This window comes from Octopus sinensis, linkage group LG25 (genome assembly GCF_006345805.1).
Source record: "Octopus sinensis linkage group LG25, ASM634580v1, whole genome shotgun sequence".
Taxonomy (NCBI): domain Eukaryota; kingdom Metazoa; phylum Mollusca; class Cephalopoda; order Octopoda; family Octopodidae; genus Octopus; species Octopus sinensis.
In genome coordinates, this window is record NC_043021.1 from 11,884,909 (window position 1) to 11,903,459 (window position 18,551).

Genomic DNA, 18,551 nt, shown 5'->3' on the forward strand with positions numbered 1-18,551 from the left:
TTTGTTTTAGTCATTAGACTGTGGCCATGCTGGGGCATCGCCTTGAAGAATTTTTAGTTGAATGTATTAACTCCAGTACTTAATTTTTACAAACCTGGTACTTACTCTTTTGTCAAACCAGTAAATTATGGGGGCATAAACACACCAGCACAATGACACTTAAGTTAACGTAGTCCTATGTATACTATGTCTCATAAAAGACAGGAGAGTCATGGCTGGACACTTTTGATCATACTTCTGCTTAAAAGGGGCTGGTTTTGGTACTACTTAAATATAGAGGTCCCGACACATCTATGTAACGATATAAAGGGGAGGTAGTCTAGTTTTACCAAAACTACTGCGACTTCACATAAGCGGCCCTTGTGTAAGTTGAAACTAAAAACTAACCCTAACTGGCGGAGGTAAAGAATACATACACCACCCGTTTTCTGTGTAACCCTAACGAGGTGCACTATAATATCAGATTAAAAACCGATGATATTGTGGAGAAAAAGAACAGAGTAAAAACAGACGATATTGTGGGGCACCTTACATCATTAACAATAGTTTTAGTAAAACTAGATTACCTCCCCTTCATATCGTTACATAGATGCACCGAGACCTCTGTATTAAGTAGTGTCCTGGTTTCATTTAGAGGAGAACCAGAACTACTATAACACTTATGGTTGTGCAATTAATATATGTATGTTTGGCTGACAACATTATCATGCAATTCTTAAGTGCAGGAGATTGAATGATGGTCAGTGAAATCTTTAGGGATTTCTTAATAATAATAATAATAAAATTATTGTATACAGTGCTCAGGTGCACCACAACTTGTCAGAAAGTGCGTATAAAGTATATGCAGTAATGTACAAATGTCTGGAAAGTGAATAATGTATGAGTCAGATACATGCTTGTGTGTGTATGGAGGGGAGAAAATCAGGTGTAGTGTTGGAGAATGTCAGGAAGCATGGAAGTTTTGAAGGATGCAGTGCTCCGACAACTAACAACTGATGCCGGCAGTTTGTTCCATGCTTCAGCAACTCTCAGCATGAAAAAATGTTTCCCAAAGTCATGGGAGCTGTGCTGTTTTCTGACTTTGTAAATATGTCCACGGGTGTTAGACGGGTGGAGATTGAAAAGGTGCTCAGAGCTATTGTTTGTAAGATGGTTGGTAATCTCAAGGGGATTTATTATAAGTTTGCAGTTCTGTTTTGTTTAAAGAGTAAATGTTTTGTAAGAGGAAGAAAATATAATATTGTTAATGTCATCTCTCTCTCATCTTTTACATCAGTATGCCGGTTTCATGATGACCATGAAAGGAACACCAAGTACCTACAACAAAGATTTCCAGGTGAGAGTTACACCTTTAAATAACCTATTGATTTTTGTTGTTTCTGTTTAGCCCCCCACCTCCCAATTTAAGACTAGGGTGACCATATTTTTTTTAATAAGCAACCGGAACAGAAAAGGTCCTCAGTTTACACACTCAAAAACGTTTCATACATACATACACACACACACACACACACATGCTCTTTTACTTGTTATAGTCATTTGACCGTGGCTGCCTTTAGTCGAGCAAATCAACCCCCAGGACTCATTCTTTGTAAGCCTAGTACTTATTCTATTGGCCTCTTTTGCCGAACCGCTAAGTTACAGGGATGTAAACACACCACCATCGGTTGTCGAGCGATGTTGGGGGGACAAACACAGATACACACACACACACACACATATATATATATAACAAGCATCTTTCAGTTTCTGTCTACCAAAGTTTGGTCGGCCCAAGGCTATAGTAGAAGACACTTGCCCAAGGTGCCACGCAGTGGGACTGAACCCGGAACCATGTGGTTGGTAAGCAAGCTACTTACCACACAGCCACTCCTACGCCTATACACACACATATATTATTAGATAATAAATCGTATGGTATACACTTGGTAGCAGGTTCACTTTTACACTGTTCATTGGGTTTGAACAGTCATTAATGAGATACATCTTGTAATCACCTGAAGAAACACAGCTACACCAATGGATACCCCTAAACCAGTTGATCAGTGTCCCACCCGTGTGGGATTGATGCTAGATGGGTCGAAACAATTGTAGTGATCAATAAAGGTTCTCGTATCTTCTATCTCTCTCAATCAAATTATATATATTTCATCATTTAATGTCTGTTTTCAATGCTGGCATGGGTTGAATCAGAGCTGGCAAGCTGGGGGGATTGTAACAGCTTCCAGTCTGATTTGGCTTGGTTTCTATGGCTGGATGCCCTTCCTAATGCCAACCACTTTACATAATGTATTGGGTGCTTTTACAAGAATAATATTGACAGCAATTGTACAACATTACAGTTAGATAATGACTTAGCTGGCCGAAACTTCAAAGTCACTGTCAGACAGCCCAGTTTAACCCTTTAGTGTTCACATTATTCTACCAAAATTAATGCTTTTTCATCCACATTGCCTTGAACTAATCAGGCATTATCTTGTAGCTTTGAGATTTTGATGAGGTAGCTGTTAATTTTTAAAACGATATTGTAGGGTTGGTGTGAGAGACCAGATCTGACCATTTTGAACATAAAACAGGCAGAATACTTTTGGCCCGATATGGCCGGTTTAAATGTTAAATGGTTAAGTTTGCAGCTTTTGTGTGTTGTGGAACGGTCAATGTGTTTTTTTTTGTAATTGTTTGTTTCAGATCAAATCGCTTGCTCGGCAGGTTTATCTTTTTCCCTAACATACTTTTGTTTTCTCCACATTTTCCAGGAAGACAAAGAAGCCGTGTTTGAAGTTCATGACACCATGAGTGGGTTACTTCAAGTGGCTGCTGGGGTACTGCAAACCCTCACCGTAAGTTATTAAGTATATTTCGTTCTTATTGGTGATGTTCCTTCATTTTTAAGAACCTTTCTAAGGTTTCCGAAATTAGGGTCGGGACACTGTTGGATACCGAGTTTGATTAGTATGGAGAGACAATCGTGAGCTTGGTTCCTTATCACTGCCTCATAAAAAACAGACGTTCAAATGATGATGATGAAGCTTATAAAGTGAGATATGGAGCCTGATCCACTTTAGAGGGCAATAACTCATCTAACCCATGCTAGCATAGAAAATGGATGATGACGATATCTCTTTCTCTTTATTTCTTAATTAGATCAATGCTGAAAAGATGGAAGCAGCTCTGAGTCCAGACATGTTGGCTACAGACCTTGCCTACTACTTAGTTAGGAAAGGGGTAAGTATATTTAAATATTTTACTGGTCTCTTTCTCTTTTATGTTCTTTTCCAATGCTTCCTCAGTATCCTGATATATTCTCCCATTTTTACACCTAATTCCATTTCCAAGGACACCCTCCGTTAACAATATGTGGTACATTTTTTTCACTTGGCACATAGCAGGTTATTTATTCACATCACATCTTTTATTTCCTTCCCTGCACATGTTTTTCCTACAATTGTTCAGGATGTGTATTAACAGCATTTTTCTCAGTGATCTTGGAGGGCCAGCAAAAGGCCAGGGGTGGGCACAACCCCTTCCTCCAGATCAAACCAGTCACAAAAAAAAAAAAAAAAAAAAAAAAAAGTGAAAGGTTTTCCTCTCCATTACTCTCTCAGCTTTCCTGGCTCCCTTTTTTTTTAATATTTTCCTACAATCACATCCAAAACTAATTGTTGTGTAACCCTAGGTGTGTGTATGTGTTTGCCACCCACCACCACATGACAACTGGTATTGATGTGTTTACATACCTGTAACTTAGCAGACTGGCAAAAAGAGACTGATAGAATAAGTACCAGGTTTAAAAAAATAAATACTGGGGTGATTCATTCAACTAAAAATACTTCAAGGTGGTGCCCCACCATGGCCACAGCTGAATTACTAAAACAAGTAAGAAATTAAAAAAATGGATAGACACACAAGTGAAGATATTTTGTTATTGATATTAGCCGGTGGCTTCTTTCAGTTTCTACCTATCAAATCTACTCATAAGGTCAGCCTGTAAATATAGTAGAAGGCACTTACCTATGAAGCCATGCAGTGGGACTGAACCTGGAACCATGTGGTTGGGAAGCAAACTTCTTACCACACAGCCTTGCCTGCACCCATCGATGAATTAGAATATTTTGCATCTTGTCGAAATAGTTTAATCTTTATTGGTGTAGCAGTATTATTAAGCCAAATCTCTCTAAATCCGTTTCCTGAATCCTTCTTTCTGAGCTACAGTAATTTCTTTCACCTTCTCTCTACTAGTCATTCAGTCGAGGGGGAATCCCCCCCCCTTTGCAAGTTACTTGGTGACCTTACTAGTGCCAGTGCCATACACACAAAAAAAGCCCCCTGTGCAGTGCAAAGTGGTTGGCACTGGGAAGCTATAAAAATCCTGCCAAAGCAGAGATTGGAGCTTGACGCATTCCTCCAGCTTGTTGCATCCTGTTAAACTGTCCAACCCATGCAAACATAAGAACCAGATATTAAATGATGATGACGATGACTCCCAAAGTCTTGGTTGTCTGTCAACCTGTCTGATATTCCACAATTCATTTGTGTATCAATTACATGCTCTAAGTTCAGTATTGAGTTCCTAACGTACACACTCTTTCTACAAGCTGATCAAACCACTTTCTACATTGTCCAGTATTTGACTCATTAAAATCTGTATTTTCAATTTTTTTTTTCTCTCCCCTTTATTACAGATCCCATTCCGTGAGGCTCATTCCCTCTCCGGGAAGTGTGTGTCTTTGGCTGAAGAGAAGCAGCTTCCGCTTTCCTCTCTAACTCTCAAAGATCTGAAAACCGTAAAGTAAGTGTTGCATCACATTATCAACAGTTCCATATTTTAGACATACTGAAGCCCTTCCTTTCCTAAGGAGCATAAACCATAGATTCCCTTTTCTCCCCTTGGTTTTGACTCTGGGATGTTTTTTACCCCTACTTCTCTCCAGTTGGATTTCTGCTTTTTCAACTCTGCTTATGTCTCCCTGAGAGAAAGCCCTTCTTCTCACAGGTTTTGTTGGTATTAAATCATCATCAATGCTTCTGTAATTTTACTCTTCTCAAGATAGGGGTGTTGACCTTTTTGGACTATTTCTTTTCTGCTCTTCTCCAGCTTGATCTCTGCCTATTGTTTCCTTGAGTGAAAGCCCTTCTTCCCATAGGTTTCATTGGTACTAAATTGTCATTGACACTTCTGTAACTTTGCTCTTCTTTAGATAGGGGTGTTGGCCCAACACAGATCCATTTTTACATTTGAACAGAGGTGGTCCATAGTAGTCTGGTTTCTATCCTTTGACCACAGGTCCAGTATGGGATGTCCTGGCACTCCACTGGTATAATATCCCTCTGGATCACTGAGGCATGCAAGCCTCTACACCACAACAAAGCCTGGACCTTGTGGTGGTTACTTAACATACTGACCCATATATAGTAGATAAAGCAAAATAACCTCGAGTCCTGCCAACTCACAAGGGCCAGTCTCCCACTTTCACGGCGTATATATTCCCCACCTGGATGGGATGCTGGTCCTTAAAAGGAATACTCATTTTTGCCAGCTGAGTGGACTGGAGCAATGGTCCAGGAAGCAAAACCACAATCTTAACCACTAAGCCACGCACACCTCCACATAGTGGTGTAGGAGTAAAACAAGCATTCTCTGCCAACTTATAATTAACATGCAAGTGGCTGAGTACACCTCAGACACACATACCCTTAACATAGTTCAGCATGACACTGAATATGACAAGACTGGCCCTTTTTGAATTACAAGTACAAGTGTCTTGCTCAAGGAAGCACAACCGGGAATCGAACTCACAACCTTATGATCATGAGCCAAACCCTAACCACCAAGCTACATGCCTTCACCTATCTACTTAGTCAGCAGTTTTTTCAACCCTTTAGCATTCAGATTGCTCTATCAAAATATAGCACTTATAAAAATAATTCAAAGATGTGATTGTTTATTTTTAGAAATGACATTGTAGGGTAGGTGTGAGAGGTTGGATCTTGCCAGTTTGAACATAAAACAGGTAGAATATTTAGGGTGGATATGACTGGTTTAAAGTGCTAAAAAGGCTGATACCGGTTTCTGTTGGCAATGTTGTGTAAATTCAGATCAATCCAGGATATGTTAGAACACAAGTTTCTTAGAATATTGCCATACTAAATCTATCCAAATTCTTGGTTATTTTAACTCTTTAGCATTCAAACAGGCCAGCCATATCATCATCATCATCGTTTAACATTTGCTTTCCATGCTAGCATGGATTGGACGATTTGACAGGACTGGCGAACCAGATGGTTGCACCAGGCTCCAATCTGATCTGGCAGAGTTTCTACAGCTTGATGCCCTTCCTAACGCCAACCACTCCAAGAGTGTAGTGGGTGCTTTTACGTGCCACTAGAACGAGGTCCAGTCTGGCGGTACTGGCTACGCTCAAATGGTGTTTTTTATGTCCCACGTGCACAGGAGCCAGTCCAGCGGCACTGGCAACGACCTCGTTCGAATGTTTTGTTCACGAGCCACAGGCACAAGTGCCAGTAAAGCAACACTGGTAAGGATCACGCTCAAATGGTGCTTTTTACGTGCCACCGGCATGAAAGCCAGACAGCTGCTCTGGCAGTGATCCTGTTTGGATAGAGCAGTTAGCGCTCCACTGGCACAGATGCCAGTCATCAAATTTGGTTCAATTTCGATTTCACTTGCCCCAACAGGTCTTTGCAAGCAGAGTTTAGTGTCCAATGAAGGAAGGTTGGCATGGGTGCCAGTCGTCGAATTTGGTTCGATTTCCAGCCTAAATATTTAATCTGTTTTAGGTTCAAACTGGCCAGATCTGTTCTATCACACCCACCCTACAATGGGATTCTAAAAATAAAACAATCACATCTTTGAAATCTGAAAGCTATGAGATATTACAGGATCAATTTGAAACAATATGGGTAAATAAGCGTTACAGATGATGGATTAATCTAAAAGCTAAAGCGTTAAAAAAGAAATTAATACATGAAGTAACAAATATGATTAATGGCTTATTGAAGTGTCCTAAACCAGTCCAAAGAAGGCTTTTATTCAAACTTTATTCCTGCTTGCTGTCTAATCTGTTAATCACTGCCATCCAACGACTAAGACGTTGTTTTAGATCAGGTAAAGACAGTATCCATCTAACAACGTCATTTGACACTATGCTGCATTTTCGTACTCAATACAAAATAAGATATCTATATTTTATCTATTACGGGTTTGTAAGGGAAATAACTATATAAGCATTTTTAGAGAGTTACTTCCCTTATATAAACCGAGCTAAAAATGCATTAAAAATGTAGAAAAATGATGGTAAATTTTTTTTTTAAATCGTAGACTCACTGTAGATGCGCGCTAATAGCCAGAAGGGCTCAATATGAATCACGACTATAAGATACCCACTTTTGGTTAAACTGCACCGCAAAATGTGGGAGTAGTTAGGAATCTAAATCGGAGTAGACAGACACACACACAACTTCAGTTTTATATATAAAGATTTACTACTGTAGAAAGTAATTAATGATAGGATATAATTCATAACAGGAAGTTAAATAAATTTTATTATAATCTTTGTTATTTCAGTTCTTCCTTCGACTCGGATGTGCAGAACGTGTGGGACTACAAACACAGCGTGGAACAGTACAAGAGTCACGGAGGAACAAGCTGGGAAAGTGTTTCATGGCAGATTAAACAACTCCGCCTTTGGCTGATGAAAGTTTAAAGTTATTGAACTCACCCTGTGCGCTCCACCCCACCCTCGCCTCCTTCTCCATTTTAAATTCGTCCATGGAAGTTTTGTCAAAATTCATTATGAAAAACGATTAGAAATTTTTTTTTTTTTTAAATTACAATTAAGAGTAAATTTTTAAATTCATTATACTGTCCTTGCAAAAAAAAAAATCTTCCATAAATATTTTTTTTTTTTTTCTTTGAAAATATTCGAGAGAAATAAAGTATTTTGTAGCTCTATTATGTGTTTGTCATCATCATCATTTAACATCTGTTTTCTATGCAAGAATGAGTTGGGCAGCTTGACAGAAAATGGCAAGGCCAGGAGCTGCACCAGGTCTCAATAGTCTGTTTTGGTTTGGTATCTGGGGCTGGATGCCCTTTCTAACACCAACCACTTTGCAGAGTGTTCTGGGTGCTTTTAACATGGCACCAGCACCAGTACAGTTTCTGTGGCACCAGCACCCACACCAATGCTTTTTATGTGGCACCTTGGTCTTAAGCTCTCTATTCTGTACAGGTGGGTGGGTCTTCTTCGGTACAGCAATGTGCCACGTCTCAGTCCTCTGTCATCCCCTTCATAAGGTTCAGCGTTTTGGGGAATGAGCCTGTCAGATTCTTTTATCCAAGAATGTTTAAATTTATGCTGTTTGAGACGACACAGAAACCGTTAAAGGCTGTGAGCTGGCAGAAACGTTAGCACGCCGGGCGAAATGCTTAGCGATATTTCATCAGTCTTTACATTCTGAGTTCAAATTCCGCTGAGGTCAACTTTGCCTTTCATCCTTTCGGGGTCAATAAATTAAGTACCAGTTGCACACTGGGGTCAATGTAATCGACTTAATCCCTTTGTCTATCCTTGTTTGTCCCCTTTATGTTTAGCCCCTTGTGAGCAATAAAGAAATAAAAAACTGGTTAAGACATACTTTCAGAACTTTACATATACTGGTGACCACTCAGAAATCAAAATATCAAAGCTACAAATCCTCAACTCGTGGCTGTGTGGTAAGTAGCTTGCTTACCAACCACATGGTTCCAGGTTCAGTCCCACTGCATAGCACCTTGGGCATATGTCTTCTACTATAGCCTTGGGCCGACCAAAGCCTTGTGAGTGGATTTGGTAGACAGAAACTGAAAGTAGCCCGTCGTGTATATATATCATCGTCGTTTAACGTCCGTTCTCCATGCTAGCATGGGTTGGACGGTTCGACCGGGGTTCTGGGAAGCCAGAAGGCTGCACCAGGCTCCAGTCTAATTTGGCAATGTTTCTACAGCTGGATGCCCTTCCTAACGCCAACCACTCCGTGAGTGTAGTGGGTGCTTTTTACGTGCCACCTGCACAGGTGCCAGGCGGGGCTGGCAGGGCGGTGCTGGCATCGGCCACGAGTTGGATAGTGCTTTTTACGTACCACCAGACCAGGGATCCTGGCTGGTTCAATTCGATTTCGATTTCGCTTGCCCCAACATGTCTTCACAAGCAAAGGGGGTTGGCAATGGTGCCTGTCGTACGGTCGCATTGGAGTATTTTACGTGCCACGGCCACGAGTCGGATAGTGCTTTTTATGTACCACCAGACCAGGGATCCTGGCTGGTTCAATTCGATTTCGATTTCGCTTGCCCCAACATGTCTTCACAAGCAAAGGAGGTTGGCATGGGTGCCTGTCGTACGGTCGCATTGGAGTATTTTACGTGCCACGGCCATGAGTCGGATAGTGCTTTTTACGTACCACCAGGCCAGGGATCCTGGCTGGTTCAATTCGGTTTCGATTTCGATTTCGCTTGCCCCAACATGTCTTCGCAAGCATGGGGGGTTGGCATGGGTGTCTGTCGTCGGATGAGGTTCTATATCGACTTCGCTTGCCTCAGCCGGTCTTTGTGTCCAAGGGAGGGAGTCTATGTAACTTAGCAGTTCGGCAAAAGCGACCAATAGAATAAGTACTAGGCTTACAAAGAATAAGTCCTGATGTCGATTTGCTTGACTAAATGCGGTGCTCCAGCATGGCTACAGTCAAATGACTGAAACGAGTAAAAGAGAAATAAGATGTTATAATTGCCATTGTTAGTTAGTTAGTCTCAGATTATCCTAGTTTGAGAAAACCTTTGAAGTTAGTTCGTTAGCTAAAAACTAGTTAGTTAATATATTTACCTGATGAATCATACAACATCTGTTCTCCACTAATCACCATGTTCAATCATTCATCTCCAGAACATCAACTTTAAGGTGTTCTCTCCTCAAACATTGTTTTTGTTGCAGACATCGACTCGAGTATATTCAGCCACATTTAGTTTGCACATCTCTCCTGTCATAGGGCCTTCCACATGATATAACCATTTAAAATTAAAATAAATTGTGTGAAATTTTAGCACAAAGTCAGCAAAATTAGCAGGAAGGGGATAATCGATTACACTGACCACTGTACTTGACCGCTACTTTGTTTTATTATAGAAATTTTGTAAGATGGAAAAGCAAAGTTGACCATACCAGGATTTGAACTCAGAATGCAAAGAACTGAAAGAAATGTAAGATTTTTGTCTGGCACACTAATGGTTCTGCTTGCTTACTACCCTAATAGTAATAATAATAATAATCCTTTCTACTCTAGGTACAAGCAGGGCTGTGGAGTCAAAACAAAAAACTTCAACTCCGACTCCTTCTACTATTGACACCTCCGACTCCCCTTTATGTAATTGAGTGATTGTGGTCTACACATCTCATAAAGCATAGGCGTAGGAGTGGCTGTGTGGTAAGTAGCTGGCTTATGAACCACATAGTTCCGGGTTCAGTCCTACTGCATGGCACCTTGGGCAAGTGTCTTCTACTATAGCCTCGGGCTGACCAAAGCCTTGTGAGTGGATTTGGAAGACGGAAACTGAGAAGCCCGTCGTATATATATATATATATGTTTGTGTGTCTGTCCCCCCAACATCACTTGACAACCAATGCTGGTGTGTTTATGTCCCTGTAACTTAGCAGTTCGGCAAAAGAGACCGATAGAATAAGTACTAGGCTTACAAAGAATAAGTCCTGGGGTCGATTTGCTCGACTAAAGGCCACAGTCAAATGACTGAAACAAGTAATAGAGTAACCCCTTACCTGACAAAGACAAGTTAACTTGTCTTAACCCAGTTCTATATTTAAGAGATGAGGAATTATGTACATTATTTACATTTAACGGATATTTGTCCTCATCTTGTTTGTTGTTAACACAATGTTTTGGCTGATATACCCTCCAGCCACTGATTTACAACTGGTGTTGGTGTGTTTACATCCCTGTAACTTAGCAGTTCGGCAAGAGATTGACGGAATAGGTACCAGGCTTTAAAATAAAATAAAAAAAAAAGGTACTGGGATTGATTCATTGAACTAAAAATCCTGCAGTCTAATAACAGAAACAAAAATAAAAGATAGGTATATGTGTGTGCATATACACACATATCTACACACCAGTTGGCCAGCATTCAGATTGTTTGACACAACAAAAATATAAGTCTCCCAACTATGTTCTACACCAGTGCTTTTCAACATTTTTGCTGGAGTGGAACCCCAAGGAAACATTCCACTGGCTCGAGGAACCCCTGTGCAATAATTTAATAGTCTTATGCACACATATCTGCACAGGAGAATTAAAAATTACTGCCGATTTTAGCAGTTTTGTAACTTCTTGTGGAACCCCTGGACTGTACTGGCGGAACCCTGGTTGAAAACCACTGTTCTACACACTATACAGTGGTGAATGTGTGTCCCTAAAATATTCAATGCAGCCCTTAGTCATTAGCCCATAAAGCACAGGGGTTTGCACTTACATAGCATGGGCTGCTGAGCACATTTTATAAAAATGAGACTACCATGCACACACAAAAAAACAAAAAAATGGTTAAAATATCTTCTTAGTATATAATGGTGGCAAGTTTGACAGCATCTGAAAAGTCATTAGTTGAACTATGAAAAAAGCCCTGGTCGGTCGCCATTTTGCCAGTGACAATGACTTCATAGACGCTGTAGGAAGTGTCTTGGAGTCTCAAACAAATGAGTTCCTCTACACCGGGATAATGGCCCTTCAGCAACGTTGAAGAAAGTGTTCAGCCATCGAGGGGGACTATGTTGAAAAATATATCATCAGAAGTCTTGTACTATGTTTTGTTTTTCTGAGGCTCAAAACTCTTCATACACCCCTCATATTAATCCTCTTGCATTCCGGGGTTGGGGGTGGGGGTGTCGGAGCATTTGAGTGGCATTAGACCCCAACAAACGCCCATAGATTAAATGCATCTATCTGGGCCATGATCATGGCCCATTGCACTTTGTGGTAGCTCTAGAGTTGTGCCCTCCCATATAATTTTGAACAACAGGTACTAAAAGGGAACCTGTGGAAGAGGTAGACCCACGAAGACACTGGACAAGGTGGTGAAAATACGATCTTCAGATGTTGAGTTTCATGGAAGCAATGACAAGTAAATGGTAATTTGCTGTGATTGAGAAGATATGTCAAGCTAAGGGAAATTGTAGTCATGTGTGGAGTGGTTGGTTTTAGGAAGGGCATCAAGCCATAGAAACCAAGCCAAAACAGATGGCTGAAGCCTGATGCATCTCTCCAACTTACCAGCCTCAGTCAAACCATCTAACCCATGCCAGCATGGAAAACAGACGTTAAGCGAGGAGGTAATGGTAACTGAGCAGTAATTTATACTAAACACCAGAGATTCAGTTTGATTATATATAATGCAGCTGTATATAATAACCATTTAATACTTGAATTACTAGCTGCCTTGTTGCTCCGGTTGTTGAAGGCTGGAGACATGCCAAGGAGTTCCAAGCCGCTGCCAGAAACCAAACTCTTTTGGCTGGGAACAATAATTAAATTGAATACGTACGTTTATATTGGTGTAAATATAACCAGACTTGCTGTTGCACCGTTTTTTTTTTTCATTGATGTATATATTTCAGAAATATATTTTCTATTTCCCATTTCTCAGCTAAAGTTACTACCCTAATATTACGTCTTTTTATGTACGAAATATAATGTCTATTGCTGTAGTATAGTTCGGTGCTCCGTAACCTTTTTTCACCTGCAGTACACTTATATTCTTTTCAAAATTTGGCTGCACACCTGAACTAAGAATATAGCTAAAAGTTTACTCTTTTACTTGTTTCAGTCATGTAACTGTGGCCATGCTGGAGCACCACCTTTAGTTGAGCAAATCGATATCAGGACTTATTCTATGTAAGCCTAGTACTTATTTTATCGGTCTCTTTTGCCAAACTGCTAAGTTACGGGGATGTAAACACACCAGCATCGGTTGTCAAGCGATGTTGGGAGACAAACACAGAACCATAAACACACACACACATATATATATATAAGACTGGAGCCTGGTGCAGCCTTCTGGCTTCCCAGATCCCCGGTTGAACCGTCCAACCCATGCTAGCATGGAGAACGGACGTTAAACGATGATGATGATGATGATATATACATACTTATATACGACAGGCTTCTTTCAGTTTCCGTCTACCAAATCCACTCACAAGGCTTTGTGAGTGGATATAGTAGAAGACACTTGCCCAACGTGCCACACAGTGAGACTGAACCCAGAACCATGTGGCTGGTAAGCAAGCTACTTACCACACAGCCACTATTCGGGTTACACTGGTTGCAGAGCACTGGTATAGTTTGGCAAGTGCAAAGTGGAAAATTCTTGTCCACTGAATCACTTTTGTAACTTTGTGCGAATTACAAATATTTCTACTGTGTGCGTATCCCCCCACTGGTAGTTTGTCATAAGACTGTACCACAGTTGGAAGTCACCTTAAATGATGTTTTGTCAGTCATATCAACCCCAGAAATTAGCATGATCGCTGCCAGAGCAGCTGACTGGTTTCCATGCCAGTGGCACGTAAAAGGCACCATTAAAATGTAATCGTTACCAGCGTCACCTTACTGGCACGTGAAAAACATTTGAGTGACGTCATTGCCACTGCTGCTGGACTGGCTCCTGTACAGGTGGCACGTAAAATACACCACTTGAGTGTGGCCGTTGCCAGTACCACCTGACTGGCCCTCGTACCGGTGGCATGTAAAAGCACCCACTACACTCTCGGAGTGGTTGGCATTAGGAAGGGCATCTAGCTGTAGAAACCCTGCCAGATCAGATTGGAGCCTGGTGCAGCCATCTGGTTCGCCAGTCCTCAGTCAAATCGTCCAACCCATGCTAGCATGGAAAGCGGACGTTAAACGATGATGATAATGATGACTTCAGCTAAGTACTTTGTACTTTATTAATCTCAATTAAACAGTGAAATTGCAGTTTGAGGTGAAGGGACACAACTCTATGCATATATGTGTAGTGGACCAAACGTTATGCACAACATTCAACATTATTGGTGCATATAGACACACACATTCACAATAAGACCCAGCAGATTTCTCCAACCAGATTCAAATCCTTCTCACAAAGAACTGGCCAAGCTGACATTTGCCAAAAATACTGTGCAGTGACATCAAAGCTAAAGCCACAGGGATTCAAAGCCAAGCTAACCACACAGCGATGCCTACATCTGTACAAAATATTTATTTCTTTATTGCCCACAGGGGGCTAAACATAGAGGGGACAAACAAGGACAGACAAAGGGATTAAGTCAATTACATCAACTCCTGTGCATAACCGATACTTATTTAATCAACCCTGAAAGGATGAAAGGCAAAGTCGACCTCGGTGGAATTTGAACTCAGAACACAACAATATCAACATCCTCACAATAAACATTGTTTTAACAAGTTTCTCTTATTATTCAAAAGATTAAACAACAAAAACATACATTCAAGTCTCTTGATACATACCTGTCCGAGATGGACCTTGATTATCTGATGCAAATGTCCTGTTCACTTAAGCTCTTCACTCTCCATGGTGCACAGGCCACTCTGGCTTTTCTCCAATGTTATCAACTCTGGGCCATCTTTTCTGCTTCCCTCTAGTTGGATTGCTGCTCTTTCTGCTCTACTTCAGTATTTCCAGGTCTTCTTTCCTGCCTCCCCTTGTCGTAGGCGTAGGAGTGGCTGTGTGGCAAGTAGCTTGCTTACGGACCACATGGCTCCGGGTTCAGTCCCACTGCGTGGCACCTTGGGCAAGTGTCTTCTACTATAGCCTCGGGCCAACCAAAGCCTTGAGAGTGGATTTGGTAGAGGGAAACTGAAAGAAGCCTGTCATATATATGTATGTGTGTGTATATGTTTGTGTCTGTGTTCGTCCCCCCAACATTGCTTGACAACTGATGCTGGTGGGTTTACGTCCCCATAACTTAGTGGTTCGGCAAAAGAGACCAATAGAATAAGTGCTAGGCTTAGAAAGAATAAATCCTAGGGTCGATTTGCTTGACTAAAGGTAGTGCTCCAGCATGGCCAGAGTCAAATGACTGAAACAAGCGAAAGAGTATGTTTCCTTGAGGGAGGGCCTTCCTGTCACAGATCTTGTTAGCTTTGAATTGTCATCGATGCTTATGCAACACTGCCTTTTTCTAGGTAAGGGTGTTGGCACTACACAAACCCATTTTTACTTCGTGGAACAGACAGTCCAGTCCCACATGGGAGGCCCCACCAGCAGCATATAATCCATCGGTCTAGATCTCAGGGTCACTGAGATACACAAGCCAACACAATGCAATGAGGACTGGAACTTGCAGTGGAAAAATTTTTGCTCATCAGCGTTAATGAAGAAACAGAAATTTCCTGGGTAAAATGGTAGAAGTATGGAGGCATGTGCAGGAACAGCAGGTCGCTGTAACCATCAGTTATTGACGATTCCCTACTCTCAATGGATGACACCTTTGTACCACACAAGCAACACCCCTCCAACCCGTGGATCTGTTTCTGTTTTGGGTGGTCATTGCTGGTGGAGGTTTTACAAGGTCAGAGTGCAAATTCTACCTCAACCTCTTTTAGTCAGCTTTTATGACATGCAGAAGAAATGCTGAGTCTATTCTTTGACAAGCCAGTCCCCACACAGCACTAGAGCAATGTGAAACAGAGTGTTTTGCTCAAGAACACAACAAGCTATCCAGTCTGGGAACTGAACCCACAATTACTAGATCATGAGTGCAACACCCCAACCACAAGGCCATGCATAAAGTGATTGAAATTAAAAAAAACATTCCATTAAAATTTCATGTTAATTTATGATTCAAACACCATTTTAATAATGGCAAAGATATTTTATTAAACTCATTATTTTCAAAATTAACTGAAACAAAGGCAGTGTTTTTCAACAAATAGGTTAACAAAAGGATTATGTACAAAAGCTATTTGAATCAAACACAACATATGTGTGTGTGTGTGTGTGTGTGTTATAATAGTTTAGTAGCAATAACTGGAAGCTGTTATGTACAACAAAGAGCCGTCGTGAGGTACTGAGGTGACAGATACATTCAGAGGAATTTAAATAGCTTTGACTTTAAGCAGCGAGAGGCAAATGACTTACCACACGCTACACATCTTCCTTCCAAGCACTGCTGTAAACAGCAGAAGTGAGCTAGAATGTTAAAACTTTGTGCTCATGCACAGGATAGTTCAAGGTCATTGTCCTTGTCAAGGAAACAATGTAGCACCACACTACCATCTGCCTCGCACTCCTCTTCTGACTGCTGACCCAAAGGAATCTTTGGCCTCCTGAACCTTTACAGGACTCCTTAGACTGGTGGGAAGAAGTTATCCTCAGACAAGAAACCTGGCTCGAATTGGAGTGTGCATCAAGGCATGGGCACTCAGGAGTTGGGTGGTGATGTGAAACCAAGCAACAGATTAACTCTTACACTCACAAACAACAATCTTCTCAATCACAGCGTATCTCCAAAGGTCTCGGTATTTTGCCTTTGCCTCTGTGAGGCCCAACGTTCGAGGGTTGTGCTTCACCACCTCATCCCATTGTAAAGATTCCCTTTGGTCTTGAATGACCATGGGATTGCACCTAGAAAATTACCCTCCAAGGCACAAGTCCAGACAAGGTTGTTTATAGAAGACCAGCAGTAGCCCATGCATACCGGCCTCCTCTCTCCACACCACTGATGTTATCCAAGGGAAAAGCAAAGGTTGATACAACTTAGCACCAGTGACATTGCAACTCATTTCTACAGATGAGTGAACTGGAGTAACATGAAATAAAGTGTCTTGCTCAAGAAGACAACACACAGTCCAGTCAGCGAATCAAACTCACAACCTCAGGATTGTGAGCCCGACACTAACCACGAAGCAATATATCATTGTTTTTGTCTGTTTTTATATGCTGGCATGAGTTACAGGAGACTTACCATAGCAGATTCTCTACAGCAAGATGATCATGTTTTGCAAGTAAGCTTCTTTTCATTCTGTTCTACATTAACTGCTGAACTGTGGGTTATATTTACTAGAGAACACAAATCACACGGTGTTCATAATTTATCTTTACAACTTTCACAATTTATCATATCTACTAACGCTGAGATCCATCAATCAAATTTTTTACGTGTTAAATAATATTCAACTTTTAATATTTAAATAATTTTTGTTTGTCTTTAAAAAGGTGCCTATTATTATTATCATTATTATTATTCCTGGCCTTTAATGAAAATGACACCACAAGAGAAAACACAATGTTTCTGGAAACAGGAAGCAACCTGCAGAAAACAGGGGCTGGGTAACCAAGAACCTCTGTGGAAGATGTTGAGCAAATCCAAGCAGGATTTCACTGTGGTGCTACTAAGGCCATTCATACTGCATGTAGACAGGTTAAGTTTACTAAGATCAACAATTCACAAAGTTTTACGTAAGAAGCTAGGCTTATAAAGTGTGACTTTTGCAAGAACTTTAGCCAGATGACAAAACCCCAAAGGAGACGATTTGCAGTGGATATGTTAGCTCAAGTAGGTGAAGACAAAATCTTCCTTTGAAATATTCGTTCCAGTGATAAAGCAACATTTCATGTGTCAGGAAGGATAAATAAACACAACAACAGGATCTGTGGTTTGGAAAACCCACATGAAACAAGAGAACTGGAGAAAAACAGCCCAAAGATCAATGTTTGGTATGTTAAATGATGATGATATACATACATACACACACACATATGGGCTTCTACCAGTTTCTTATTCCTTTATTGCCCACAAGGGGCTAAACATAGAGAGGACAAACAAGGACAGACAAAGGGATTAAGTCGATTACATCGACCCCAGTGTGTAACTGGTACTTAATTTATCAACCGCGAAAGGATGAAAGGCAAAGTCGACCTCAGAATGTAAAGACAGACGAAATACTGCTAAGCATTTCGCCTGGTGTGCTAACATTTCTGCCAGCTTGCCACAGAGACAACTTAGCTCCAGTGCCCTTGCAACTTCAGTTTCTGTCAACTAAATCCACGCATAAGAATTTAGTTGGGTCAGGGGCTACAGCAGAACACAATTGTCTAAGGTGTCATGAAGTGGGATTGAACTTGATACCACATGGTTAAGAAGTGAATTTCTTAATCACACAACCATGTCTGCACGTGTACAGATACTTCTTCCCCATATCACATATCTCTATTGTGCAACCATTATCCTCATTGCCACTGTCAATAAGGAATTTCATGCATACATGTAAAAATTAGATGACCACAGATCAGCTCTGCAATACAAGAAAGAGTATTCATAGACTGATACACAGAGGAGTATACAATCGACAGGTTATTTTTTCCCTAAAAACTCCATAATACTAACCAACAGGTAGTTTTTTTCTTTAGCTTATTAAACTAGTTTTAGGAACATAAATTGTGACTAAGGTTTGGTTGAAGATTTTAATTCCAAACTTATGAAAACAAG

At 40.8% G+C, this 18,551-nt stretch overlaps 1 protein-coding gene and 1 long non-coding RNA gene across 2 annotated transcripts in view; one reads left to right on the top strand and one right to left on the bottom strand.

Annotated features, from left to right (window-relative positions):
• The window catches only part of LOC115224245 (argininosuccinate lyase), a 50,101-nt gene extending 42,191 nt beyond the window's left edge, over positions 1–7,910 (top strand). The window contains exons 14-18 of the mRNA XM_029795049.2: positions 1,277–1,336; positions 2,757–2,840; positions 3,145–3,225; positions 4,683–4,789; positions 7,586–7,910. Coding sequence (XP_029650909.1) covers positions 1,277–1,336; positions 2,757–2,840; positions 3,145–3,225; positions 4,683–4,789; positions 7,586–7,724 — 471 coding nt within the window. The 3' untranslated portion in view covers positions 7,725–7,910. The remainder of the gene's footprint in view (positions 1–1,276; positions 1,337–2,756; positions 2,841–3,144; positions 3,226–4,682; positions 4,790–7,585) is intronic.
• On the bottom strand, positions 593–16,801 carry LOC118767935. Its single transcript, XR_005003851.1, has 3 exons — positions 16,396–16,801; positions 4,580–4,588; positions 593–603 (listed from the first exon to the last, which is right to left on the bottom strand). It is a non-coding gene; the product is annotated as an uncharacterized LOC118767935 (long non-coding RNA).
• Between the last annotated feature and the right edge of the window lie 1,750 nt (positions 16,802–18,551).